This window comes from Pollicipes pollicipes, unplaced genomic scaffold (genome assembly GCF_011947565.3).
Source record: "Pollicipes pollicipes isolate AB1234 unplaced genomic scaffold, Ppol_2.1 Scaffold_4295;HRSCAF=5057_pilon_pilon_pilon, whole genome shotgun sequence".
Lineage (NCBI taxonomy): Eukaryota > Metazoa > Arthropoda > Thecostraca > Pollicipedomorpha > Pollicipedidae > Pollicipes > Pollicipes pollicipes.
Genome location: NW_023596461.1, coordinates 13,757,866 through 13,785,155, shown reverse-complemented (window position 1 = coordinate 13,785,155; position 27,290 = coordinate 13,757,866). Strand labels below are relative to the sequence as shown.

The following is a 27,290-nucleotide window of genomic DNA, read 5'->3' as shown; positions in this document are numbered from 1 at the left end:
CAATGACGTCCGGTACAGTGTGCCATCTCATTTAAAGGCTATGCCATTAAAAGAGTACAGCCGACGGGGTTCTAAGAAATGATGGGAGGTGTCAGTTGGCGTAGCGCAATACGTGTCTGCTCCAATTTGGATCCCGTGCATTGAGTGTTCTCGTGGGCTTATCCGGGATTTCGGTTTTACGTCGTTCTTTATACAAGTTACGACATGGAATAAACTAGCAATCTAGGCATCTGTATAATTAACATGGTTTAGGTCCTGTTGCTTTTAGAACGGATGTTCCGGAGCGTGTGCAATTACTAATAGTGTTTCGTGGTCATAGATTCCCATCAGATCTCTGGTTTTGCTGAATTTGTTGAGGAAAGCATTGAGCACAGAATTAACCGTCCTGGGGTACGGCAAACATGAGGTTTGAATGCACTAAATGAATGAAATTGAGTCTAGGTCCGGGTCTAAATGTGCATTCCCTCAATTGTTACATTAAATGGCCATTCTCTCCTATGTGCGTGCCTTAGGTACATTTATAAGAGTACATACGGGTTCCTGTGCCTTTATGTTTTCCTTTGGTATCTGAGGACTGAGTGGCAAAAGCGAGTCAGAAATTGATATGAGATAGAAGATATTGTATCGCCCAAAAACCTTCAAGGAGGACTGCATTCCGCGGGATTTTCATCAGGATGACGTGCTATTTTGTAGGGATCCACGTCTTTACGGCAGAGTAAGGTGGAAGTGGGAGAAAGAGAAGGGGCCGGGTATAAGATCGTTAGCTCAGCTACGATTCGTCCGTGGCCCGAGTGGTCGAGACCCTCAACGAAATACGATCTTAGAGCCCTGGACCACGTGGCGATCTTAGGACTATTGAACGGCTCTGTTGGCGTCTAAACTACCTACAGAAAAGAATGCATAGAAATAAAAGAAAGAAGCAAACGCAAAATAGTTGGGAAGTTTCGCTGCATTTCCATCGCTTTCGTCCAATATGTACTCGACAATGTAGGTTTTAGTGGCCTCAGCTTTCCTGCTCCAAAACCTCGTTTCTCGTTATTTTTAAAAGCTAGTCGTTGAGCTACAGTAAGTGTAAATGTATTTACAAAATGATAATATAAATTTATTTCTCATCACCTCTGATACTTGGTAAGAGAAATCATTTTTGACGGAAAATTGATAGTTGGGCCATTTGGACGGCTCTGTTGACGTCTAAACTACTTACAAAAAAGAATGCACAGAAATAAAACAAAGAAGCAAACGCAAAATAGTTGGGGAAGTTTCGTTGCATTTAGATTGCCTTCGTCCAATATATCCTCGACAATGTAGGTTTTAGTGGCCTCGGTTTTCCTGCTCGAAAACCTCGTTTCTCGTTGTTTTTAAAAGCTAGTTGTTGAGATACAGTAAATATAAATGTATTCACAAAATGATAATATAAATATATTTCTCATCACCTCTGATACTTGGTAAGACAAAACATTTTTGGCAGAACATTGATAGTTGTGTCATTTCGCTCACCACTATGCTAACACCGCTGTTGGCGGCTGCTGGGATACACATGTACGAAAACATAAATGCAAACGCTAACGATATAAAGGGAAGCCGTCACTAAAATATAAGACGGCTACCGTACATGGCAGTACATCGCATCCCCCTTTTCAACATATGTACACTACGCACTAAAGGTCCAGGCGGTCGGGTTTCTTCAGAACTCGACCGTAACGGGAAGTTGGGATGTTTGGCGGTTCGTGGTCTGGTACCACTACCGCTCTGGGGCTCGTCTGAGCGTAGGCAGCTGGTGGAGGTGGGCTGCTTTGCGCTGACACCGTCCTGGCTGGGGTAGTGTTGTCCAAGCGAGTTGGAGACGGGCTGAGGCTGCGAAGGTGTTGCCGGTTCCTCAGACAGACCGCGCCGTAGGCCGCTCTGATGGTGTACGACCTTGGTTCAGGCCGCTGGTCCACAACGGTCGCTGGATTCCGTCGGCCGCTCTGAGGGTGCTGTACGCGGATGGGTTGTCCGGGACTGAGTGTTGACAGCTCAGTCGCATGTCGGTCGTGGCACGCCTTTTGGGTGGTCTGGCGTTCCACCAGGCGTGGCAGGACGTCGGCCTGCTCACTTCTTGGTCGGGTCTTCATGGGCAGATTTCCTCGGACTTTCCGACCTTGGAGGATTTCGGCTGGGCTTGGCAGGTGACTGTCGATGGGCGTCGTCCGCAGGGTGAGGAGTGCCATGAGCACGTCACTGCCGCTCTCTAGAGCCTTCTTCATGGCCTGCTTCAGCGTTTGGATGGTCCGCTCTATGAAGCCGTTGCTCTCTGGGAAGTGGGGTGAGCTCGTGATGTGCACAATGCTCCACTCCCTCATGAAGCAGGCGAACGACCCACAGTCGTACTGTGGTCCGTTGTTACTCCTGATGGTGTCTGGGATGCCGTATTCCGCGAAGATTTCCTTCAGAGCGTTGATTACTGCTTTGCTGGTGCAGTGCCCCGGTATCCTCCTTACAGTCGGGAACTTCGAGGAGTAGTCTGCGACGGCCAGGTACGTTTGGTAGTTCAAATGGAAGAGGTCTGTGCCGATGATCTGCCATGGGCGCGTTGGCAGCTCCATTTGTGTCATCGGCTCCTTTTGCTGACTCCTCATGTGCTTTTGGCAGGTCTCACACTTTGCCGTCTCCCTCTCGATGTCTCTGTTAATGCCTGGCCAGTAGACACATTCTCTTGCTCGCAGCTTGCACTTGACCTGTCCTTGGTGGCTTTTATGTATTTTTTGCAGGATTTCTTCCCTCATCTCTTGGGGGATGACGAATCTCTCCCCGTTTAGGACGAGTCCATCTTACGCCGCCAGTTCGTCTCGGTACGACCAGTACGGTCGGAGGGACGGAGGCAGGCTTTTTTGAGATCCAGGCCAGCCTGCAACGATGACGTCACGGGGCACCGTCAGCGTTTTGTCGCGCGACGTTTCTTCCCTCAGCTTTTGGAGCTTTCCGGCACCGAAGTGCACGAGATGGATCTGCAGGTCGAGCTCAATGTGGCTGTTTTCTGCCGGCGGGAGGCGCGACAGTCCATCTGCGAGCAGCATCTGCTTGCCAGGTTTGTAGGTGATCTGCACGTCGTAGTTTTGCAGACGCATCAACATCCTCTGGAGTCTTGGTGGTGCTGCTCGGAGGTTCTTCAGTTAGATCATCTCTAGTGGCTTGTGGTTGCTCTCGACGATGAAGTCGCGACCGAAGAGGTACGTGTGGAAGCGTTCGCACTCACACACGACCGCCAGGAGCTCTCTTTCGATGTTCGTGTAGCGCTGCTCGGCTTCTGACAGCGACTATGAGGCGAACGCGATGGGCTTCCCGTCTTGCACAAGGGCAGCTCCCAGGCCTTTCTGCAAGGCGTCGACTTCCACTCGTGTCGGCTCCCTTGGATCGAAGTATTCCAGGGTCGTCTCCTCGCAGATTCGTTTTTTCACCTTTTGGAAGGCTACTTCGTGGGCTGCTGTCCAGCAGAACTCGGCTCATTTCTTCAGAAGTCCTCGGAGTGGTTCTGTTGCATCTGACAGCTTTGGCATGCACGGCGACATGTGTGTGATGACGCCCAGGAACTCTTGAAGTTCCTTCTGGTTGGAGGGTGTTGCCATCGCTTTGATGTTCGTGACCTTGTCAGGGTCGGGGTGCGCTCCGTCTCGGTCATACGTGATGCCGTAAAACTTGATGAAATGCTGCTTGATGGCGCACTTGCTGCTGTCGAACGACAGTCCATGTTTCTTGGCGACGGTGAACAGGTGTTGGAGATTTGCATCGTGGTCGGCTTCGTTCTTGCCGAAGACAGCCACGTCGTCTGTGATTCCCATTGTTTCAGGACATTCCCCCAGGATCTGGTCTATCTTGCGCTGGAACACGTCCTGGGACATGACCAGGCCGAACGGCATCCGGAGGTACCTGTACCTTCCGAACGGGGTGCTGAAGGTGGTGAGGAACGAGCTCTGGTCATCCAACGTCATCGACCAGTAGCCGTTCTTGCCGTCCAGCTTGCTGAAGACGGTGGCGCCTGTCAGCTTGTGCGTCAGCTCCTCCAGCGTTGGTGTCTTGTGGTGACACTTTTTGATGGCCTTGTTGAGGTCCTTCGGGTCGAGGCACACTCTGAGAGTTCCATCTCTCTTCTTGGTGCAGACCATGCTGTTGACCCAGTCTGTGGGCTCTTGGACCTTCTTGATGACACCTGTGGTTTCCCTTTCGTCCAGCTGCGCCTTGATTTGCTCTCTCAGGCGAACGGAGAACTTCCTCTGGGCATGTATCACAGGTTGGGCACCTTACTTCAGCTCGATGTGATACTTCCCTGGGAACTTGCCGATCCTGTCGAACTGGTCCGGGTAGATTTTCACGAGGTCCTCAACCGTGTTCACCTTGCTGTCTGTGGCTGTGATCGCACTGTGCAGCGTCACCAGATTCAGCTGGCGGGAGCTTGGCAGTCCGACGATGGCTGGTCCTTCAGACCCCACCACGAAGAACTTGGTTGGGGTCCAGCTGTTGTTGCCGAACCTGCAGGGCAGTTCCATGCATCCATACTGTTTAATTGTGGTGCCATTGTAGGCTGTGAGGATCACATCTGTTTTCATAATATCAGCAGCCTGCGGCATACCTTGAGCAGCCAGGGAGTGAGGGAACATCTGCTGGTACATTCTGACAGGCAGGATGTTGCCTTAGGCACCAGTGTCCACTTCCACTCTGAGGTTCACCAGCAGTTTTTGTTTGTCCAGCCTTGTTTGGAGGTATGTGAAGGCATCATCTCGAGTGTCTTCATTCACTGAGTTTACACCTGCTACTTTGAGGCTGTTGAGGGTTGGCTGACTGAACGGATAATTTTTGCTGATGGCATGCACTGACCTGTTTTGGTTGTTTTGTTGTTTGCGGCTTGGTTGGTTGTGCCTTTGATGCCTTTGGGTTGCTCCTTGTTGGTTCCGTGACCCTGATTTGCTGTCCCTTGGCTGTACATCTTGAGCCTCCCACAGACAGTATTCCAGTGGTTCGGCTTTCCACACACCTTACATGTTGAACCCATGGCTGGCCACTCTTGTTTGTGAAAATGAGCCTTGTAGCCACATCTGGTGCATGTTTTGTTACCTTTCTGGCTTCTTTGCAGGTAGTGCGCTACTTGGTTGGCATCTTGGGATTGCATGCTCTTTACTTGCTGCATGTGCCGCATGGACACTTCATGTGTGCGACCCACCTCCAGCACTTTGTCCAGGTGGAGAGTGTTATCTTTGCTGATGAGCTCTTTTTGAACCTCAGCATGGCATGTGCCAATGACAATTTGTTCCATGGCCCCTTCATTGAACTCCTGGTCATCCCTGAAGGCACATTTTTGGGCCTGGAGTTTGCATCTGGAAACAAAGTCATCAAACGACTCGCCTTCCTCCTGCTTCAGGCGTTGGAGGAACAGCCTGGCCACTCTGAAGTTGGTCTTAGGCTCAACTTGGGTCTGGAATTTGTCCCATACCTTTTTGGGATCCTTCTCTCCCTCTGCTAGGAGGCCCCATGAGTTGTAGAATCTCAGGCCTGGCTCTCCTGAGGACAGCAAGATATGGTCCACTTGTTTTTCTTTTTTGATTTCTTTCACTGAGAAAAACAGTTCACATTTCTGCTTGAAGAGCTTTATGGCAAGGCTTTGGTCAGCAGCTTCCCATTCCATGTGAGGTATGAAAGAATCAGACATTTTTTGTTTTCTGCGGCGATTGCGACGCACGTAAAGCGCACTACTGAAGCCCTTAATTTGGCTTATTGCGACTAGACATTTCTTCCCTCCTTTTTAGATTGTGCTGTAGTGTGTTCTCACCCCGCTGCCACCATGTGGTGTCATGTCCGAGTATTATCTATCAGTAATTGGTCTTAGACGCCACGTACCCTGCTCCACCCCTTCATCTCTATTTCAGACCCCCGCGTCATGCGTCAATATACAAGCGTCGTGCGTCACCAAACGCTAACGATATAAAGGGAAGCCGTCACTAAAATATAGGACAGCTACCGTACATGGTAGTACATCGCACTGTGTGCGGGGTCTAGAGATGCGCGCGGCATCTAGAGGTACGCGTGGATTTAGAGATGTGTGGGAGGTCTAGAGATGCGTGCGGAATCTAGAGGTACGTGTGGATGTAGAAATGCGTGCGGGGGTCTAGAGATGCGTGCAGGGTCTAACGATGCGTGCATGATCTAGAGATGCGTGCAGGATCTACAGGTGCGTGCAGTATCTAGAGATGCGTGCGGGATCCAGAGATGCGTGCAGTGTGCCTGTCCGCCAGGAACGTTCCAACTTGAGAGCTCCTCTCCTCAACATAGAGGACCAGACAAATGACTCGCCTAAATTACTCTCGTTTGGTGCACAGGCAAAGGGACAGCATCAGTTTGTGAGGCATTCTTATCATGCAATAGCAATGGCCAGTCACAATTTTCCGGACAGACGCCTGGGATACTTCAGGTAGCGTCTTCCCGCGCGGGTAAGTCCCGCGCTGTCTCAGCAACTCAGTGCCGGGAAACTCGTGGCATGTTGCCAGGTGCCCTGCGATATCAGAACTAAAAATGGTCAGATGGCTCCGCTCCCGTACGTTCTCTCTGAGCCAAAGCCCAAAGGTCGCAGCCAAGCCCCAAGGCGAGTGGAACGACGCACTACATTGCTCGCGTGACCTGGCGCGTGTTTCATACGTTGCCGCGCTGTCGGGACAACTCGGCAAGGTCAAGCTCCGGGAACCGGAAGGTAGCCTTCCTCGAAGGTATGGTCTGACCACCATTCCTGCTGTGCAGCGTGGCGCGGCGCGCGGTTTTACACTGGCCCGCAGAAGGTCACGGCTCATCAGGGCCCCGTTCTTGATGGGGAAATGCTGCCAGATGCTCCGCCTTTTCAGGTAGCAACCTATGACGTTGCACAGCTACGTCATCTGCGCCATGGAGAACGCTTCAAGCAACTCCCAAATATGGCGGCTAATAAAATCGCTGTTTTCCAACAAACACATTTGACGCGCAGCAGAGATGATATTGACGAGTCAGGACAGTTAAATACAAATACTTCACGTGCATCTCTCACAACAGCTGCCTATACCATAACGACTGTACATTAACGAGAATATTATAGGCAGAGAAAGGCAGATCATCGCCTTCGACTCCGACAGACGCGACATTACTTCAAGCGTTGCGCGAGCGTCGCGCATGTATACTGAGGTCGTCCATGTATTTTGTTACGCATGGTCGAGTTTTGCGCGTGTTGCTGCAAGCAGGGATACAGCTTTGTTCGGAACACGTGTTGTAATGAGACGCCAAGTGTTGTCCAGACAAACTATGTTACCGGATCCAGAAAGTGACTAACACATTGGCGCATACGCCGACGTAGCGGTTCTGGCCCTGCCAAAGCACCAGCGTCGCGCAAACAAAACAGAAAATTATTTACATGACGTGGTTCCAGGACATGATAACGAGGATTTCAAATCGCAGTCTCGTATCCGCGCACATTTTTTCTCTCAAAATCTCTAAGCAAAGCTGGCTCCTTATTATGACAATCATGGCCAGCGCAGGGGCAACCAGAAGCGTCCGTTGGAAGATGTGATGCCTGCGCTGCAATATCTTGCCGAGCCAGTACCCCCACACGACGTTGGCGACAAGTTCGGAAGTTCAAAATCTGGGTCACACTAGTATCTAACAACATTTTGCAAATATGTTGCTACCGCGCACAGTGACGCCATCGCGTGGCCAATAGGAGCGCGGCCACATGGAACCATCGCAGGCTTTGCAGCGTGCGCCAGCTCCCCGGGTGTGGTTGCAGCCATCGACAGGTTCTTCATCTTCATGGATGCACCCAGCAAGCAGATAGCAGCTGCTCATAATACTCATGAGCGTCGCCAAAACAGTACATCTACTGGCTGCTTGTGGTCCCCGCAGCGTACGCACTGATGTACTTCCAGGGTTCCGCGATCCGCCCGCGATTCTCGTATTTTTTTTGGAGAAGGCCCTCCTCTGCTGCGACCTCAGGGAGCATCGGCGGCAGCTTCTCCCATCTAACGCATACCTCGTCGAGGACAGGAGCTTCCCCTTTCCCCGGAGATCATCACCCCTTCCCGAGACAACGATCACCTCAGCCCCACTCAGCGCCACTTCTACAGACCATACAAAAAAAGGTCGCTTATCCAGTGGTAGACCATACGGGAGTCGGTTATCAGCCTGACAATCGACGCGCCCCACAGGATGGCCATGTTGACACGTTTCAGAGCAGCGTCCAAAATTGAACGTGCTTTCAGCATGCTGAAAAACAAACTGCAGCAACTAAAACATGTAGAAGTGAAAAACATGGGCAATGTGGCTGAGGTTATCATTGCATTGATCATTGCACCATGCATCAATCATTGCATTGTGCATCATGAGCATGGGGCAGGGGATGACTTGGTGCCTGCAGAGCCCCATGAGGCATATCCTGTGGAACAGGTTGACATGGGTGCACTGTTACTTTCTAGCATACAGAACCTGCAAGTGCAGTGCATGCGCTTCACAAAGTGACAGCACATGGCTGACCACCTCATGGCAAAGATGATGCATGCAGCCTGCTCCAGTTAAATGTTGTAATGCGAAGATTGGGAACAATAAAAGCAGATCAGAAATAACAGTCAATCCATCACATTCAAGTCAGCACAAACACACTTTGGGAAACAGACAGCTAAGGAGCAGCAGGAGGTGTCCTTGGAAGGAACATACACTGAAAAGCTTGGAGACTGTCCACATCTAGAAACACAATTTGTGTACACCCAGTTACTGGGACTACTTTGGGCAACATACAGTATGGCAATTCCAATGTTTGATTGCCTAGTGCATGCCAAATCTCATCCACAGGTGATCACATTTGGCACATAACATTTTAAGAATGAAATGTTCACTGCCTTCCATAATTGACCATTTAGGTTGCATTGTGGGGGAAAAACTTCATTCAAACAATACTTAAATACAAGATGATGACACCTATGACATGTATCAGTTTTTTTTACAACTCACCCACCTTGTCAAACAAAGCAGACAAAACCATGGTGGTAGGGAATGTTTCTTTGGCAAAGAAAGCATGTATAATGGCCACATTAAGATTCAATGCAACTAAGATAAGGATAGGCCATAGCTTCATGTGTACAGAACAAATTGCTCAAAATTATGCATACAAGCTATATCATCAATAAAAATATTCAACTGACATTCTATGTTCCTGTCTTGTACTTCCACATGCTTTAATACCACTAGCAATTAATCAGTGGAAGTACCCTCACATCCCTGTTATCTATTAATAAGGTATGCTGAAACACATACTAGTGCTAAATCTGCTCACAGAAATTTTAGGTAATGCCACCATGATATACTGTTCAACATAGGGGTTCCAAAACTCTACCTTCCCCATGTTGTTCATAATCTGTCAGGCATGCAGTAAAGGTACAGGTTAGTGAAGAAGTGACCTAGAAAATAAGTGCAACCAGATCAATAATATAATTTTCATGCTGCACAACAATCATGCTTACCAGCCACAGAACCACAAGTCTGTTTGGTTAACCTCTACCAACCCATGCCTGTGCAGTCCAGTAATTCAAAATAATCAATCAGGCCTATGAAACAAATCAGCTTGCATTACAGGAGTACTTAGCTGATATGATACAGTAGCACCTAGGCCAAGAAGTTAAGTAGCAATGCATAGCAATGCGCATCTACGATCGAATCAGTAAGCAGGCAATGATGGCTGGCACATCGGCATACCTACTGCCCCTTGGCCAGGTGTGCCGTAACCTGCAGCCCCTGACGAACTATCATTAAGGGAAAGCAGACAAGTCTGACCAACACATTTTGTAACCAATGGTAGTTAACTACTCTATGGCAATAGCGTAACTTATAAATGGCAGATCTATGGGGCTAGAGGAAACCCTCTGCATCCACCACAACCCACCCGCAAACGCGTCGTGGGCTATTCGTTGCTATGTAAATAACCGCGAGCTACCGCACTTACTTCGCCTCTCGGCCAAGTAAGGAATGGGCTTGGGCCGTGACGTCATAGGTAAGTCGGTACCTACGTCATCCATCGCCTGGGCTTACTCGAAGTAAGGAATGGGCTTCGATTTGGTCATGAAGAACGGGGCCCAGGTAGGGACGCGCCCAGGTGTCGGCGCTTCTGGGGTGAGACCCGTTGTCCCAGACACCGCACAGCCGCCCGGGCTCTCTGCCCGGGCCTTCGCTGCTGCGCGTAACCCGCCGAACCGTGGCAACTACCGGCATGCGCGCTGGAGCTGCCGGCGTGCGCGCTGAGGACGGCTGCCGGCGTGTGCGCTGAGGGACGGCTGTCGGCGTGCGCGCTGAGAAACGGCTGCCGGCGTGCGCGCTGAGGAACGGCTGTCGGCGGTGACAAGGCGGTCTGCTTCCGGTGGCGCCAGGTGGTCCCCCCCCCCCCGCCGTGTGAAGCGGTCCAGCGAGTAATCTCGGCGGAGAGACAACAGGTGGCGCGGTGTCCACAGCTGGTGGGGTCGAGACGCGGCGCCCTGTCCCCGCCAGTGACGCGCCGGCCGCTGGTGGTCGCGCAGCTCACGGTAGGCCCTGGCAGAGGCGAGAGCGCAGGCTGGGCGCGCAGGGCGCTTCGCATCAGCTCCAGTGGAGCGAGCTCCCCCAGCGGTGATGCTCGGGTGTTGATGTATTGCACAACGCTTATGTTGTCGAGCTCAACGTCCTGAACGCGTCTCAGCAGCCGTGCCAGGGGTTGTTGCGTGCATGCGGTCGGTCTGGCGCGCTGCTAGCTAGAGACAGAACCTATCGCTGATGCTGTGCAGTGATGGACATCTTGCTTGAGTGGTGTGAATGTTTTTTTAATCAAAATTTTGTGGCGTGTTCTTGTGAGACTGGTATCCGGTAAAAATCATGCTGCACGGCATGGCAACGTGCGTGGTAAACATAGGAAGGCACTCGGCGTATCCTTCGCCTGTGCGAACCATTGCCGGAGTACTGAGCAACATGGGATCCACGAAACTGCACTGCCCGAGCTGGATGGGCCCCACAGAACTGCTCTGCCCGAGCCGTATGGGGCCCACAGAACTGCGCTGCCCGAGCCGTATGGGGCCCACAGAACTGTACTGCCCGAGCCGTATGGGGCCTACAGAACTGCACTGCCCGAGCTGGATGCGGTCCACAGAACTGCACTGAACACAGAAATCGGTTGCATCGACAAATCGTGCTGAGTCGAGCGGTGCAGGAAGCTCGAACACAGCCAACCAATTTATTCATCTTTGTTTCGCCAGAAAGTTTCTCTTTGTCCGATTCCCCAAAGGTTTGGATTTAACATGGGCTATGTGGAAGTTGGCTATGTGGGGGTGACACTTTCATCATGACGCTTCTTCAGTGCATGACGGTGTCTTCGGTGCATACCGACCGAAGACGAAATAAACAATAGGTAGGCTTCTGTTCGCCCGTGTTTTGTTAAAGTCGAAATCTGCTTTCCGAAATCAGAATTGTTTTCAATACATGAAAATAAGCCCAGTATACATCTTCCCGAGATTCAAGCCCTACATCGAGCACAAATACCTACAGAAGCTTCTAGGACCCGACCGACACCCGCTTGGGCTGATCAGAGCGTTCCCGCGCCTTAGACACTCATGCTGCTGGAGCTGGCGGTGGGGCTGGCGGCGCTGGCCGCGGCGGCGGCGGCGGGACCGTCAGAGCTGGCACTGGACGTGCGGCCGTTGGGACTGGCGCCGATGCCGCCGCGACCGTACATCGCCGCGGTGTGCGAGATCGCCCTGCCCGACTGGGACCCCCGCCAGGGCGCTCCCTGGCGGCAGAACATGAAGACGGTGCGGCGGCGGGCGGAGGAGGCCTCCGCTCAGGTGAGGGCGGCAGGCGGAGGAGGCCTCCGCTCAGGTGAGGGCGCCAGGCGGAGGCCTCCGCTCAGGTAAGGGCGGAAGTCGGAGGAGGCCTCCGCTCAGGTGAGGACGGCAGGCGAAAGAGGCCTCCGCTCAGCTGAGGACGGCAGGCGAGGGAGGCCTCCGCTCAGGTGAGGGCGGCGCTGTCCAGGCTTCCGCTCAGGCAAGGGCGGAGCTCTCGGCATCGTCCGTGAAGTCCCTGCTGCCCGTCGGCTCCCGCGTGGGCGGGCCGAGCGCAGCGAGTCCTCCAGCCTGGTGGCAGCACTGCTCTACCTGAACTCATCTCGGGCGCTTTGCGTTAAGGCCCATGGTGATAGGGGCCCGACGAGCACGAGGTGTCCTCGTCAGAGGCCCGACCCGACCCCGCTTTGGCCTGAACCAAGTGCTGACACCAGCCTCCGACCTTGTTTTAATGCCATCTGGTAAGCATTAATGCCAGGAAGTGCCGCCCCAAGCACTGTGCTGGTCTCGACCTGATCTGGGACTTCCCCATGCCAAGAAAAATTCGGCTCCAAACACTGCAGCCGCTGCTGTCGACCGCGGCCCGGGTACCTCCGCGCGACTTCACCCCATGATCTTATCCAGCGCCTGACCTTCAGCGCTAACCTGCGACCTTATCCAGGGTGCCGACCTGCTAGTGCTGGCTGAGCACGGCATCATGAGCAACGGGCCGTTTACGACCCGCGAAACGCTGGCTCTGTTCGCCGCGGAGATGCCTTCTGCTGACGAGATGGCGGTGCCCTGCGGCGAGGCGTCGCGGCACGAGGTGAGCTCGCTCCGACCAGCTGTCCGCGGCAGCCGGCCTGCTCCCACGAGACAACAGACAGCAAACTGAACGATGCACACGGAAGACGGTGTGTGTCAGGTTGGGGGTGTTTTGAGGAATACTAATCATGGGTAGGTAGTCAGGGTGTTGATTTGCATGTGCAAATATGTGGTAATTTTCGGCACGGCTTAGTGAATAAAAATCGCAATGAAAGGGTGAAATGAATAGCTCGTAGCAATACTTTGATCGTCGTTACGTTAGACGCACGTGGTTCTTCCTATCCCTCCCATTCACTTGTCATGTGAGACAAAGTCGCTTACTTCACCGCACTGATAAAGATGTGATCGGCTAGGTTGTGTCTGGCCTGAGCTGCCTCGCTAAGGCTCACCAGATGTACATCGTGGCGAACTACGTGGAGAAGGTGCCCTGCAGCCAAGCTTCTGACGCAGACTGCCCGGCGGATGGCTTCTATTTGTTCAACACCAACCTGGTGTTTGACAGGAAGGGAACAATGATACAAAAGTATGCCGTTTTTAGCCATATTCTTCGGTATATGAAGTGTTGTGTTCTTTATGTCGGTTGTAAATTTTTTATTTATTTTGTTATTTTATTCATTATTATATTTATTATTACATATTATATTATTATATTATATTACATTAAATATTTTCGTCCTCGCTGCTTTTCTTTTGTTCAAATATTTTTGTGCCTCAAGCTAAGCCCAATGGTGTGGTCAGTCGCGCCCGGACAGCCTTCTCCTGCGTTATGAGTCACGCGTAGACGCATTCTGTTGTGCTTTGTCAAATAGTGCTCCTGAGGGTCTGATCAAGGGCGCCAGCACACCAGTCGGACAGTGTGCCTCTCCGCGCGCGCAGTGGTCTCGAACCGCTCGCACCGAGCCCGCGGCGGCTCGCGGGCCCATGGGCTGACTTCCGTGCCCCGCCGCAGGTATAACAAGGTGCACCCGTATATAGTCGAGCGGGAGGTGCTGCAGACACCGAAGCCGCACCTGGCCGCCTTCCGCACCGACTTCGGCGTTGTGTTCGGCCTGATGACCTGCTTCGATATCCTGTTCGAAGTGCCGGCCGTGGAGTTGACGCGGCGCGGCATTTCGCATGTCGTGTTCCCCACCGACTGGCACGATGAGCTGCCTTCGCTGACAGGTCAGTCTGAGGGTCAGACGGACCGGTCCGTCTAACGAGCTGCCCGCGCTGAGTTGGCCTGATGTGGTGCGCGAGGCCGAGTCTACAGGACTGTCGTAGCACTGTGAATTCAGCTTATCAGCACGCGAGGCCGAGTCCGCAGGACTGTCGTAGCGTTACGAGTTCAGTTTATCGGTCCGCATTCAGGATTTTTGATGGTCAAATGAATTATTCATTCAGGATTTTTGGTGGTCAAACGAATCATTCATCCAGGATTTTTGGTGATCAAAAAAGTTGTATGGCGCTGATCTCAGTCAATCGTGTTACTCCCGCAAATGAACCATTTTGAGATATTTTTGTCGTAAATATTTGGATCTTCAGCCCCCAAATTCCCGACCGCCTTGTTGTATGTTTGTTCCGGCAGCGAACAACACCTGTGCCTTCTTACTCCAGCTGTGAAAGGTCCCCGCATCAGATGAGCGTTACCTAAACCCAGAACGTAACAGCACAGCGATATCTTCCACAGCTAGCGAAATTACATAGAAAAGACGCGCCTCATGAACAATGCAGAAAACCGCTTCGAGCCGTGAATGAACTTCATGAAAAGTGAACAATGAGAATTGCGCGCCACACTAGTGGCCTAGCACCACACTGACTAGCCTAGCCAGTGAACGCCCTTCAGTCCCACCGAACTGACCGTCGGCGTCTGCCGCAGCGCTGGCCCAGTGAACGCCCTTCAGTCCCGCCGAACTGACCGTTAGCGCCTGCCGCAGCGCTGCCCTTCAATCCCACCGAACTGACCGTCGGCGCCTGCCGCAGCGCTGCCCTTCAATCCCACCGAACTGACCGTCGGCGTCTGCCGCAGCGCTGCCCTTCAATCCCACCGAACTGGCCGTCGGCGTCTGTCGCAGCGCTGCCCTTCAATCCCACCGAACTGACCGTCGGCGTCTGCCGCAGCGCTGGTCCAGTAGACGCCCTTCAATCCCACCGAACTGACCGTCGGCGTCTGCCGCAGCGCTGGTCCAGTGGACGCCCTTCAATCCCACCGAACTGACCGTCGGCGCCTGCCGCAGCGCTGCCCTTCAATCCCACCGAACTGACCGTCGGCGCCTGCCGCAGCGCTGCCCTTCAATCCCACCGAACTGACCGTCGGCGTCTGCCGCAGCGCTGCCCTTCAATCCCACCGAACTGGCCGTCGGCGTCTGTCGCAGCGCTGCCCTTCAATCCCACCGAACTGACCGTCGGCGTCTGCCGCAGCGCTGGTCCAGTAGACGCCCTTCAATCCCACCGAACTGACCGTCGGCGTCTGCCGCAGCGCTGGTCCAGTGGACGCCCTTCAATCCCACCGAACTGACCGTCGGCGTCTGCCGCAGCGCTGGTCCAGTGGACGCCCTTCAGTCCCACCGAACTGACCGTCGGCGTCTGCCGCAGCGTTGCAGATGCACAGCGCGTATGCGCGCGGCCTGGGCGTGACGCTGCTCTCGGCTGGGCTCCACGTCCACAGGACGGCCAGCGTCGGCTCCGGCATCTACACGGCCGCCGGCGCGCTCAACTACACGTACGACTACGCCAACGAGGCCGGCGCCCTATTGACGGCGCGGGTGTCGGTTGACGGGCCGGCCCAGCCGTCAGCCCAGCCGCCGGCCCAGTCGCCGGCCCAGCCGCCGGCCCAGCCACCGGCCGGCTTCCGCTCAGCCGGCGGAGGCGGCGGCAGCGTCGCGTACTACCCGTTGCTTCACTACAACATGTCAGAGTTCGCCAGCGCCGAGCTGACGGGGCGGGAGCAGGAGCTGTGCCACGGCCAGCTCTGCTGCCGCGTCAGCGTGCGTGGCACGTCGCCCGCCGCCGCCGCCGACGGCGCGCCTGCCACCTACCGCCTGCTCGCGTACGACGGCCGGCGCGACGCCACGCCACATTGGAGCACGGAGATCTGCATGGTGACGCTCTGCGCCAGCCCCAGCCCGGCCTCGTGCAGCTGGTTTCCGACAGGGCCGATGCCGCTGATTCCGCCGTTCACGCTCTCCGGCACGTTCGGAGGGGACACGATCGTGTACCCGTCAGCCATTAGGACGCACATGCACTTGGCCGCCGACTGGGACTTTGACCGTTCGACGCGCCACCTGTCCGTCGACAATACCGACGCGCTGATGACGGCGCAGCTGTACGGCAGGGACTTCGCGAGGGACCTGCCCTAGCGACGGCGGTCGGACAACGATGTGGTTGGGTGGCGGGTGACGCGGTGGTGGTATCGGTAATAATGCATGATAATTGTCCCATGCTATTTAATCAGGGTTTATTTAGGCCCGCTGACATGTACCCGGTTTACATGGGCAGCCGAGGGTAATTCGAATTAAGATCGGAACGGATCATGCGACGTTAAACCTCTCGCCGAGGTGCGTTTACATGGGCGAAAGAGGCTTTACGTCGGATTAATGGTCGATAGTTCGATCCCACTTAGCCCGAATCAAGGAGCGGGTTATGGGCGAAAACTGCGCTTTTGAGATGAACTGAAAAAATGCCAGTACCCTTCGTATGGATGGCGAATGTCACCAGTCATGGTGGGCGCGAGACGGCTTTGAGAGCGAGGAGGAAGATAGACTCCGTTGGAAAAACGATCTATATGGGACTCAGGCTTTATAGCCACAGCACAAGCCATAACATTTGAAACACAAAAGCTGCATAGTCAGCACTGCGAAATCTGCCCGATAGGTAGTGGTATGTGAAAAATGTTTACTAGTGGACCGAGACATGTGAACATTGTGCATTGCAAGGAGCACGATCACAGAAATTGGCGCAAAACAGGAAGAACTGATTTACAGACATTCCAGCATATATTTATGCTAGAAACAGTTTATTTGGTCGCACGTATTTAATCAAAAATGACAAGGAAGTGAACTGGTAAATAAAACTAAGCTGCTTCATGGCAATGGCAGAGATGATGTAAAGCAACATGGCTAGACCGTCCATACATGGCAATAGCTCCAAAAAGTGCAAGCAAAGCTACTGCTTCCCATCCTGCAATGTAGATTATGGCTTGCTGTCCTGGCTGACATTATTTAGGATGACGTTTAAAATACGCCTGGAGCCTGTGACACCTGAATCTTTGCTGTCATGCAATGGCTAGCAGGAAATCAGTATTTTCTTGTATTGACCAATGACACTCACAAGCTAACCAGACTCTAATCAGATGGGCCAGCCAGCATCATGTCATCTGCTTTGCGCAGCCCAAGAAACACATTACCTACCCCCACACTAATGCATTTATGGGCAGCTTGCAAACAGTGAGCTAGGCTAAATAAATGACTCATGAATGCTACATAGTGGCAAAAATTGTGCAATTACGTGGTCTTTCCCCATAAAACGCAGCATCAGTACCTGTGGGCAGTATCACCATTCAGACTTGGCATGGACTGGCAAGTCAGAATGCAGTTACTTGCTTTCTTGACGTACTAGGGTTGAAATACTGCTTTGACATCCTTGCAGTTAACAGCATTGGGCTGATATGGACTGGTGGTTAGGTGAAACAAACAGCTGTGTTTGCACAGTCCAAAGATCATAACATAGGAACAGCCCAAGGGCTGTTTCATGATAAAAGCAATCTTGGATCAAAATTCATAGCAAATTATTAATTATAACAACAGTTGAATTACCCATTGGCCTATAAAAATCTAGACAGTCTACTCCCATCGGCGCGGCGACCGGCCGGTTGTTCCCGTCCTGCGACACTAGCGCCACCACACGGAGAGGGGCAAGAGTTAGCTTCGCAATGATAATCTCATGGCGGATGGCCGAACTTTGCAGGCGTGTGAGTTGGAAATGATGGGAGCGAGGGCCTTGAAAATTCTGGGGCTGTTTAAGACATCAATTTTACGCAATACGGCACAGCAAAGTTTGCTCCGAGGGCATGGGTAGCGACTTGACAGACTGATCTAGGCATACTGATTTTGCGATTTTGCGTCGCAGCACAAGTGGGGGGGGGGGGGGGGGGGAGAGGTGGGGAAGGCAAGGTAGAATCTGGTCTCAGAAGAAAACAGATGGTCCTTCTAAGACAGAAAATATTCCATAGCGATAACTTTGGAAACAGCTGTTCTTAACCCTCATCCGGATGTGGTCCTTTGCAGCATTCCAGTGAGCACAGGGGCCGGGCGAGTCGTATCACGCTCTCCCGGCTTGCGGCTTCGGCTTGAAATAGTCAGAAGCAAAGCCAAGCAAGATAACTGTCATGAATGTTAGCCAACTGTATCCATCTTTAAATGTATTCGACAGTTGGGTCCTCCCAGGCCGGATCGACGACCCAAAATCGTTGGAAAGCGCGAATATTTTCGCAGGGGGCACTTTGACTGACGCCGACGTCATCATTTACATCAGCCTGTTGGGAGACTGAGGACATTCTTACGTCGTTGTTTATGGGCGAAGTAACTGCTCCGGTGGGCTGCTGGAGTTCAGGCTATGGTTGTCCCTTTGTATGCACTGCATGCATGCTGCTCACCTGCGTGAGAGAATAGGTCCGTCCTCATCCACACTCAGATAAGACCAGAGCTCATGCCTCGATTTGGTGCGTTACAGGAATATGAGCTATGTCCAGCACCGTCGGCTCGGTACTCCTGCGAGCTGTGTAGGCACCGAAATACGCGCATAGTATACCATGCTATTCAGAATATGTACGCCGTACTATTGACAACGTCGATACACAGGACTTACACGCCGACACACATTACAGCCCCAAAACTACGCGTAGTATATCATTTTGTTCAGAGTATGTACACCGTGCTACTAACGATGCTAATGCACAGGACTTGCGTGTCCACGCACCTTATAGCCCCAAAACAATGTAACTAGTAAATCTACTTGCGGTCACCAGCACAGATATCTACTGATGTATTTGACTACTGGTGCGCAAAGAGCACCTGCTTGTACAGTTTGTGCCTCACATGGGTACGGAACATTCCACTCACTGTAGCATTTTGTCCATAGGCATGGAGGCGGACACGCAGATACCTGGCCACGATCTGTTTTACCATTACCACAGCATGGCACTCATCCGCTCGCGGCTCGAACATGTCGTCTTGCACACCAGGGAACAGTTCGTGGCTGCGTTCAGTCATTAACTGTGCCAGGACACCGCACTTGATACTCAGTAACAGTTTAGCTCGGTCCATCCTACCACACTTATGCAAAGCGGTCAAATGCCGCCCAGCTGCCGTGACGATCGCGTACGCCGACGCCGACGGGATGAGCAGTCCGCCGTCGTCCCGCACTTTTACGAAACCCATCACTTCATGCGACGGAGGACCGTCCTCGTTGCACAGAAGTGCACCAATGCACTCACCACACCCGACAGCGCTCGTTTCCATCAGCTTGCGGCACACATAGCCGCAGATGTAGCCAACACAGTTGCCAACGAACCCCGAGCCGGTGTCCTCCGTCGTGAGGAGATGCTGCACGACCGCCGGCATGGGGCCACTCTCACTGAGCGTCGGGCGCTGCCGTTTTGGACGACGGATCAGGAGCAGGCCGTCGTCACCGTCATCCCGTGACGTGCAGCTCCCGGTGGTAGATGGCGATATGAAGCTGTGTAGTATGAGTCTGCGCATGGCATGTTGCAGTTGGGCCACGTTCGGGTTGTTGTTGAAGCCGCCCGTACGTCGGATCCGGCCGAACAGCAGCTCTAGATGGTCTTGGGACATCCTGTATGACAGTACATGGACGAACCCCTCCTCCAGCAGGGCCTCAGTGACGTCCATGATGGTCTGCGTCGCGAGACAGAGACCCAGGACCGAGGTGAAGCGTCGCGTCTACAGTACCGGTTCGCTTGATGCTGTCTGCAGCCGGAACAGCACGGAACTGAAGTCGGCCAAAAACTCACGTCGTAGCCTAGGAGTAAGGAATAACAGCGACATCTATAGCCTTTGCTAAGGCAATTGTTCGGCTACAAACCGCCCTCACAACATAATGTTCGAATGAATTGCTGATAACCAGAGGTCGCCCAGTCGTTACATTTTGTTTGTGGGGGAGCGGGCAGTTCACGCGTTCTTGATCGGCGACCGGGGTGGGGATTGACCATACATACCTGAATGGTCAATTTTGTCTGGTGATTGGAAAAGGGGTATGGGATGGGGGTGGGGGAGTATGTGACATAAGTGGCCAGCTGCAAGGACAAAATGCACACTTTTGCCCCACATTTCACTTTGGGACATTTTGCTCCTATCGCTTGATCTGCCTATGGGGGTAACGGGCGATCAAACACGACAGCACATCACGCCATATGCCCACGCCATTTTCAAAGAACGTTTCACTAGCATGCTTGTTGATGCTGTGTATGTGATAGCTGGTATTTGACCATCCTGATATATTTCCTTAGCGGAAAGAAAACACACACTTTGGACTTATCAGGTTGTTCTTAATGCTAATTAATTCAACTCACATTAAGTTGTTGGCAGCTACAGGAGTCTTGAAGACCTTCACGTAGGGGTTGCTGCTGTTGAGGTAGTCGAATGCCTGATCAACAAGCAGGATGAGGCGCCCCGTTGCCCCCACTCCGGTGAACTCATGGTGGCCCGACTCTTCTAGGTACAGCCGAGCTTTGCCCACCGAGTTGCTGGACAGCTGGGCAGCAAGCTTAACTTTTATTTTGTTCTTTTCGTACTGGACGTGCCGGCGAGGGAGCTTGTTGGCCGCCCGGATACCCTCGCTGTGCTGCGGGTCGTACAGCGCCTGTGAACGTGTCTACAATCGTTATTTTACCTTGGCTGCAGAATACTGAAAACGAGCTGAACAGGTTCAGCCATTAGTGTAAGAGTATCGCCGTGCTCTCAGATTAAGTTAAGTCTCTCAAGTCTCTACCCATGCATCTAGACGTGAACTACACAGATGATGGGATAGATGTATGCAGAAAAACAGAGTGACACTTAAGTAAAATGTAGTCTTTTAGCATTATACTCGGTTTTTCTGGGACTGAATTACTATTAGATTGTTTATTGTTACTATTACTACTAAATTTGGCATACTCTTACTTGAATATACCCCCAGGATACCTCTTCACCATCCAGTTGAAGGCTCTTGTATTCACCAAGGAGGTTTCGTAGCAGTTTCAGCATGTGCACCACATCCTGCAGAACATACACCTTCTGGTTGGTTGCAGGATGCAGGAAGTAGTTAGAAACAATGGGAAGCTGAAGTTGTTTTGGCTGCAGGTTCTGAACGCCCAAGTGGCCGAACATGGACAGGTTGGCTTGGAGTCCATCGGCCAAGAACGATCGCACCTTCAGTTCTGCGTCGCCCAAAGCACACAGGACAGTCTTGGCCAGTTCTGTCCGAGTCTCTTGAAATGTGGTCTGTGAGAAAGTAGGCGGCAGGGTGGCGCCACACACTTTGAGACCAACGGCCATGAACACTAGGGCATTTTTTGCCAATCTCGTGTCTTCCACGTCCCCTGCACCCAGATCAACATGACCAACGAACTTATCTTTGGGTTGCGAGTACACCTTCGCCTTCCGTATCGCCATCTCATCGACCATCAAACAGCAGTTAGGGTCAATTTTGTTGGTTGTCACTCCACAGCACAGTGTCTGTCGCACCTCGTGGAGGACGCCCACCTCACAGCTGACGCTTCTCGTCCACTCTCGTAACGATGTTGCACCCCGCAGGGAGAAGTTCTTTGAGGGGAACCTACATGCTCTCGGAGAATAGTAGTGGAAGGTGAGGCAGAGTTTTTTTCTGAATACCTCTGGCCACTTCGCTTCTTCCTGCCACCATTGACAACTTCGTTGGTGAAAAGCGCTGACACCATTGGGTTTTCAAATCGAGATCGGATCACCTCGAGAAGCTCGGCATCGACGATCCGGCTTTCTTTGAGGGCACTCAGACTTGAAATGTGTCGAGTTGTTACAAATTGCGCTATAGCTATGCTCTGGGCCACCTGGGTGATGTTGAAGCTTCACTGGCGTGTGCTGTAGCAGTTGCTGCTCTGGTGCAGACTGAAGCTGTTGCAGCTTTGAGGCAGGCTGTAGCAATGCCTCCTCTGGAGCAGACTGCAGCAACACCTCCTCTGGGGCAGGCTACACCCGTGCCTCCTCTGGAGCGGGCTGGTGTGGCTGCCCGAGAAGCAGGCGCCTGACATGCTTTGGCTTGGGCGGAGTTGTGCATGGGCCAACACGCTTTTGGGGATTTTTGCGTGCCACTGGTTTTGTCTGCTCGGGGAACATGAACCATGATGAGATACTTCCCTCACGCAGCATTCTGCGTTCACGATATGGTTCAAAATCAGCCTCCATGAAGTGGTCACTGCAAAGAAGTGCACTCTGAGAGGGATTCCATGTCCTTTGCTTTTCCCCCTGACGTCTTGTAGCAGTGATCCACTTCCTCAGCAGGTTCGGGTCATGTTGACGGCACCTGGAACAGAAACAAAAAATGCATCTTCAAAATGCACCTCATGCACCTTCCACAGCATTTTTCACCTCAGTCTGATTCCATCTGGTCCACATTTTGCAAGCATTACATCCAGCAGAGCTGTGATGCACATAATGACCATGCCACCTTAATGATCTGAACGCTGCCCTGCGTTATGTAACAAATACATATCATGCATCACAATTGTCGCCATACCACAATTTGCCACACTCCTGTTTTTTCCACAATTATCACCATGGCACCATCATAACTTGCAGGTGTCTTATGAGTTGGAGAGGTAGTTAGGTGCCATTCATGTTTCATGACACAGAACATGTCCCTTAGATGGGGTTATGTCTGGTTGTGTCTTTGTGCTCCAAAGAAAATTTGTGGTTTTAAGTGCGCTGCAAGCTGGAATTGCATTGTATATTCCCTTCAGACAATAGCAAGGCAACTTGATAACAAGTTCCATGTGAATTTGCACCTTTAGGCAATGTCTGGAAAGTTGAAATTCGAGCATCGCCGGTGTGGGCCCCTCACTTCCCAGCACAGTCTCAGTCAACAGGATCTAATACGAAAGTTATATCATTTTGTTATCAGCAGATGCAAAGGATATTTGTGAACGCCTCCAGCACCCTCGTTTAGATCTGTATACAATATGATGACAATAAAAAGCATTTTGTCGCATACCTGTCAATCAGTCAATTCACTAAATCTGTGGTGCGGCAAGCAGTGTGCAAAGCCCAAGCCAGCAATAACAATTTTTTTAAGGTGTTTTGTACATAGTTGTTTTTACTGTCAGGATTTAAATCAAAGCCTAAGTTCTGGGCTCTACAAAGGATACACAAATTCAGTTATTAGCTGAGCTTGAACTGGATTACAAAATGTTGCATTTGGTACAGTTTTAACCCTGTTGCAAATATTTCTTGAAGTGCAAAGAGCTAAAACATCCAGCCATTTCAAGACACTCGTTTGACTCAGTCATTATCCTAAAATCAGATGACAAGGAGTGGTTTTCACTGTCTAGTTTACGTCTTGTCTTGGCCAGCTTAGTCTTGTTTCATGAGCTCTATTAACCAGGCAAATAGCATACGCATATGCTGTTTTCCTCTTCAGAGGAAGCAAATGGAATATCAATGCCGTACCAGCACCCCATCAGTGTTGAATAGCACACAACTGCCTTTCAGAAGTGATAAACATTGACATCGCCCATCCTTGAAAGGTATTTTCCTTCTGGTTCTTACATGTTCTGCATTCCACCTTCCCACTTGCCAACATGGATATTTATTGTCCTACAGGTGGATGCAGCTGGATTCAGTTGTGATAAAATGCCTAGATAATAGCAGGAAAGCACACAACATATCTGAGTAAAAAATTAAAGAGATACCTTTATATCTCCACCTCAATTACCAGCAAAGGCGCAGGTTGACAGTCATGGTGCAGACCCGCATACAACAAAATCAAGTTTATGCACGATCAAGCTCGAAAATACTTACTTGTAGAATGACAACCTATCTCCATATCTTGACCGATCACCCTGCCTCTTAATACACCCGATCGCAGAGCAGCTTCTCGTCATTTTCGCTCCATACTGCACCGCGAATCGCCCGCGTATAGCAGTTCCAATGGCTGCTTAGCGCCGCAGAAAAGCGCTTGCCTTTCTACAACGTTGCCGGGCGGCACGTTTTGTAAAGTCGAGAATTTTGTCCAGTCTTTTCCAGGTCAATGGAATTACCCACCTCATGGCTTGCAAAGATGCCCATCACAATAGAGCACCAAGGTAACATATTTAATCACCAGTACAAAAACAGGCAATGATATGCACCACAGACATGTTGTCTGTGCCGCATGTGCCATTGTGTTTGGTGTTATTCAATTTATGCACTGTTTTCTTCAACATGGAATACACCAACCTGGATTTAGCAGTGTAATGATGACTATTTTCATCCGGTGTTCACATTTGTTTTCTTGATATTTCGACCCCATCAATGGGCAATTTTGGTTCTATCATTAAAAAAGTTCACATCCCGAACCGATCGCAACAATCTATATTTGTTGATCCTTCTTGCCATGCAGGAATATTTAAGTTACCTTTCTCATGCAACTAAAAATGACAAGCAGCCAACATCCTAACTGAAGGAACGTCTGCAAAAACAATTCTGGCGCCTTTAGGTATTCGCTTAGAGGCATTCTCTCCAAGAATTTCGAGAGCAATCCAAAAATCAAAGCAAGAACAAGTAAAAGCTATATAAAATGACCATGTTACCTCCAGACGGTTTTTGGAAGCATGGAGCCCGTCCCAGATGTAAATCAATCTAATCTTCACACGGAAAGATAACACTAAACATCGCTGACGCCTGAAGTCTGCATAGATCAAGCGCCAAAGGGTCATACGACAGGTCCCGACAAAGGTCACAAGGTCACACAACAGGTCGTAACACAGACCACATGTTTTCACGACAGTCACTTACACATGCCACAAGGTCACACAACAACCCGTATGCAAGTCACAAGGTTAAAAATAACGGGCCTTGAGACAGGTCACAGCGTCACACAACAGCCCCTGACACAGACCACTAGACCACACTATCGGCCCCCACAAAGCAATCAGAATCACACAGCAAGCCACGAAAGCCTACAAGCCTAACACAAACTACGAAGTCACACAACCGGCCCCCATAACGCCGAGGACGCACAACAGGTCATGCCACAAAATGCAGGCTTAAACAACAGGTCCTGACACAGACCGCAGAGTCTCATGCCATAGCCTGACACCTACCAGAGGCTTAAACAACATGCCATATTACGGACAGCTGGTCATACAGTAGGCCTTGATACAAACCACAGGGTCACATAAAATGTCCTGGCATGAGCGACAGGGTCACACAACACACTCTGGCACGAACCACAAGACTACACAACAGGCCCGGACACGGACCACAGGGCCACGATAGGCATGGTACAGACCACAAGGCTGCACAACTGGACCTGGCACAGACCACAAAGCCACACGACAGGTCCTGACACAGACCACAAGGCTACGCAACAGGCCCTGACACAGACCACCAAACCACACAGCATGCCCTGGCACGGACCAGAAGACCACAGAACATGCCCTGGCACGGACCACAAGACTACACAAGAAGCTCCCTGACACGGACCACAAGACCACACAACATGCCCTGACACGGACCACAAGACCGCACAGCATGACCTGACACGGACCACAAGACCACACAACATGCCCTGGCACGGACCACAAGACCACATAACATGCCCTGACACGGACCACAAGCTTACACAAAGGTCAGCAGTCAGTAGTCTTAAACTCACTTCAAGGTACATCCGGCCGATTTTGCGCCGGAATGCGGCGGGACATCGCTGGTATTCCCCGGGAGACCGGTTCAGATTATGCGGCCCTATGGCGACCGTAGATCACGGCGGAATACGTAGCCGATTTATACCCCTCATCTCTCCCCCCCCCCCCCCCTAACGGCAGCTGCTTAGCCCATCTGCTGCACACTTGCGCGATGCGCAAGATACGCGGACAGTAAGCAACGAACACGAAACGCACCATCCGCTGAGATGTGCACGGAACAGCTTGACGGGACAGGGCGATGAACATTAGGTTTGGCATTACTTGGCAGGTGTGAATAGACTCCAACTGTGAAGCGTAAGCGCAGTTGATTAATCGTGTATATATGTATGTACTTATATATATATATGTTGGAATATTTTGGCAGAATTCTCTCTTCGATGCATGTTTGATTAAAAATAACTGCTGACTCAGCACTGCCGAGCATTTTGATGCATCGTTCTAGTTTCCTGGCCTTTGACTTGGCGTCATCGCTTAGATTAAAGATGGTTCGCACAAAATTACTCATATATTCATCACTCCTTCCATTCTAACGTTTCGAGATCTTATCTCATCGTCGGAGAAGACTAAATTGCACAAGAAATAAGTTCTGGGTTTTAAAGGATGAAAAATTGTGCACTACTGTTGGAAAACATCTTTTGGTACGGAGAAAATAAATGAAGCATAACTAATTGAAGTAAGACGGAATCCTACTTCCATTTTCATACATGTAAGAAACACTCATAATGGGAACATCACAAAGACACAATGGGAACACTATTGTCACCATCCCATCAGAAGTAGTCACCGCCCACCACCTAGTAGTTCAAGAGTTCTGCAAGAATTTGTCTGCCTGTATAAGGCCGGAGAGAGTTCGTTAATGAATATGCTTTCCCAAATTTGAAGGCGTCTTCTGTCACTGCACGTCCGTAAAATGTGAGTGCTGTCTGTCAGTTGTTGTGTCAATGTCATGTCGTGTTCCTGTCGCATGTGGTCCAAAGGTGCCCCGTCACGCAACCAATCCACCTTTAATCTAAGCCATGACGCCAAGTCAAAGGCCCGGAAACTAGAACGATGCATCAAAAAGCTCATCAATGCTGAGTCAGCAGTTATTTTTAATCAAACATGCATCAAAGAAAGAATTCTTCCAAAATATTCCAGCATAAAGCTACATGGCCAGGCAGTCAAGAAAGAGGGTTTTACCAAAAGGTATAGAGAACGACTTGTGAATCACCAACTGCAGCAAAAGAAGACGGCCTGTGAAATCCTGAAGAGAAAGAGAAAAGTTTTAGAACGAGAGCTACAGGTATGTTGCCCTGAACATGAACTAAAACAAAAAGTACTTGACGAAGTCGACGTGACTGAGTGTGACGCTACACGTCTTACTAGAAACAGAATCATGAAAAAGCTCTCAAGGCTCCATGGTGGACATATAGTATTACCGGAAACTGCCGACGGTTACATCAATTTATCTCAACATGACCTTACTGAGGAACAAAAAGAGGTGCTTAATCTTGGACTTAATTGCCATGTGTTGTCGAAATATGACAAACTTAAGAAGAAAGTAGAACTAGAAGTTCTTTACCAATATATCTTGAATATGGAAAAAGAGAACAAGGTTACCGTGGACAAGGATTTAAAGAACAGCTTACTAGGAGAGAGCACGAAAAAGCGTGGAAATGATAGGAGCAAGATATTCACGCAAGAACTCAGCACGGCGGCAAAAGAACTTCGAGAAAAAGACGTCATCATCATTCGCCGAG

General features: G+C 51.2%; 3 protein-coding genes across 5 annotated transcripts; 1 reads left to right on the top strand and 2 right to left on the bottom strand.

The window, feature by feature from the left end:
• Nucleotides 1-1,958: 1,958 nt before the first annotated feature.
• LOC119096953 (uncharacterized protein K02A2.6) lies at nt 1,959-3,672 on the bottom strand (the record flags this gene model as incomplete). Its single annotated transcript, XM_037219954.1, is given in 1 exon segment — nt 1,959-3,672. A coding segment is annotated over 1 exon segment (807 nt), but the record flags the coding sequence as incomplete, so codon positions are not given.
• An 8,026-nt stretch (nt 3,673-11,698) lies between these two features.
• Nucleotides 11,699-15,979, top strand: LOC119097192 (pantetheinase). The gene is made up of 6 exons (XM_037220248.1): nt 11,699-11,840; nt 12,499-12,642; nt 12,995-13,164; nt 13,591-13,805; nt 15,216-15,411; nt 15,499-15,979. The coding sequence occupies exons 1-6, from the start codon at nt 11,712-11,714 to the stop codon at nt 15,977-15,979; spliced, it is 1,335 nt and encodes a 444-aa protein (XP_037076143.1). The 5' UTR covers nt 11,699-11,711.
• A 2,456-nt stretch (nt 15,980-18,435) lies between these two features.
• Nucleotides 18,436-22,136, bottom strand: LOC119096838 (uncharacterized). Of its 3 annotated transcripts, none has more exons than XM_037219797.1 (3): nt 20,798-22,136; nt 20,209-20,498; nt 18,436-19,658 (listed from the first exon to the last, which is right to left on the bottom strand). In XM_037219797.1, exons 1-3 carry the CDS (start codon nt 21,299-21,301, stop codon nt 19,580-19,582), a joined length of 873 nt encoding a protein of 290 aa, XP_037075692.1. In that variant the 5' UTR covers nt 21,302-22,136; the 3' UTR covers nt 18,436-19,579. The 3 variants fall into 3 exon arrangements, with proteins under 3 accessions (XP_037075692.1, XP_037075694.1, XP_037075693.1); XM_037219799.1 differs by having other exon boundaries at nt 18,436-19,628; XM_037219798.1 differs by having other exon boundaries at nt 20,209-20,480.
• Nucleotides 22,137-27,290: the final 5,154 nt, after the last annotated feature.

Excerpts from the sequence above, each read along its gene's own strand:
- LOC119097192 (XM_037220248.1), top strand. The coding sequence starts at position 11,712 with ATGCCGCCGCGACCGTACATCGCCGCGGTGTGCGAGATCGCCCTGCCC. Across the intron at positions 12,643-12,994 it reads GCGAGGCGTCGCGGCACGAG|GTTGTGTCTGGCCTGAGCTG; the intron begins GTGAGCTCGCTC and ends GTGATCGGCTAG. Across the intron at positions 15,412-15,498 it reads GTTGACGGGCCGGCCCAGCC|CGTCGCGTACTACCCGTTGC; the intron begins GTCAGCCCAGCC and ends AGGCGGCGGCAG.
- LOC119096838 (XM_037219797.1), bottom strand. The coding sequence starts at position 21,301 with ATGGTCGATGAGATGGCGATACGGAAGGCGAAGGTGTACTCGCAACCC. Across the intron at positions 20,499-20,797 it reads TATCCTGGGGGTATATTCAA|GCGCTGTACGACCCGCAGCA; the intron begins GTAAGAGTATGC and ends ACACGTTCACAG. Across the intron at positions 19,659-20,208 it reads GTAGCTGCCAACAACTTAAT|GCTACGACGTGAGTTTTTGG; the intron begins GTGAGTTGAATT and ends CCTTACTCCTAG.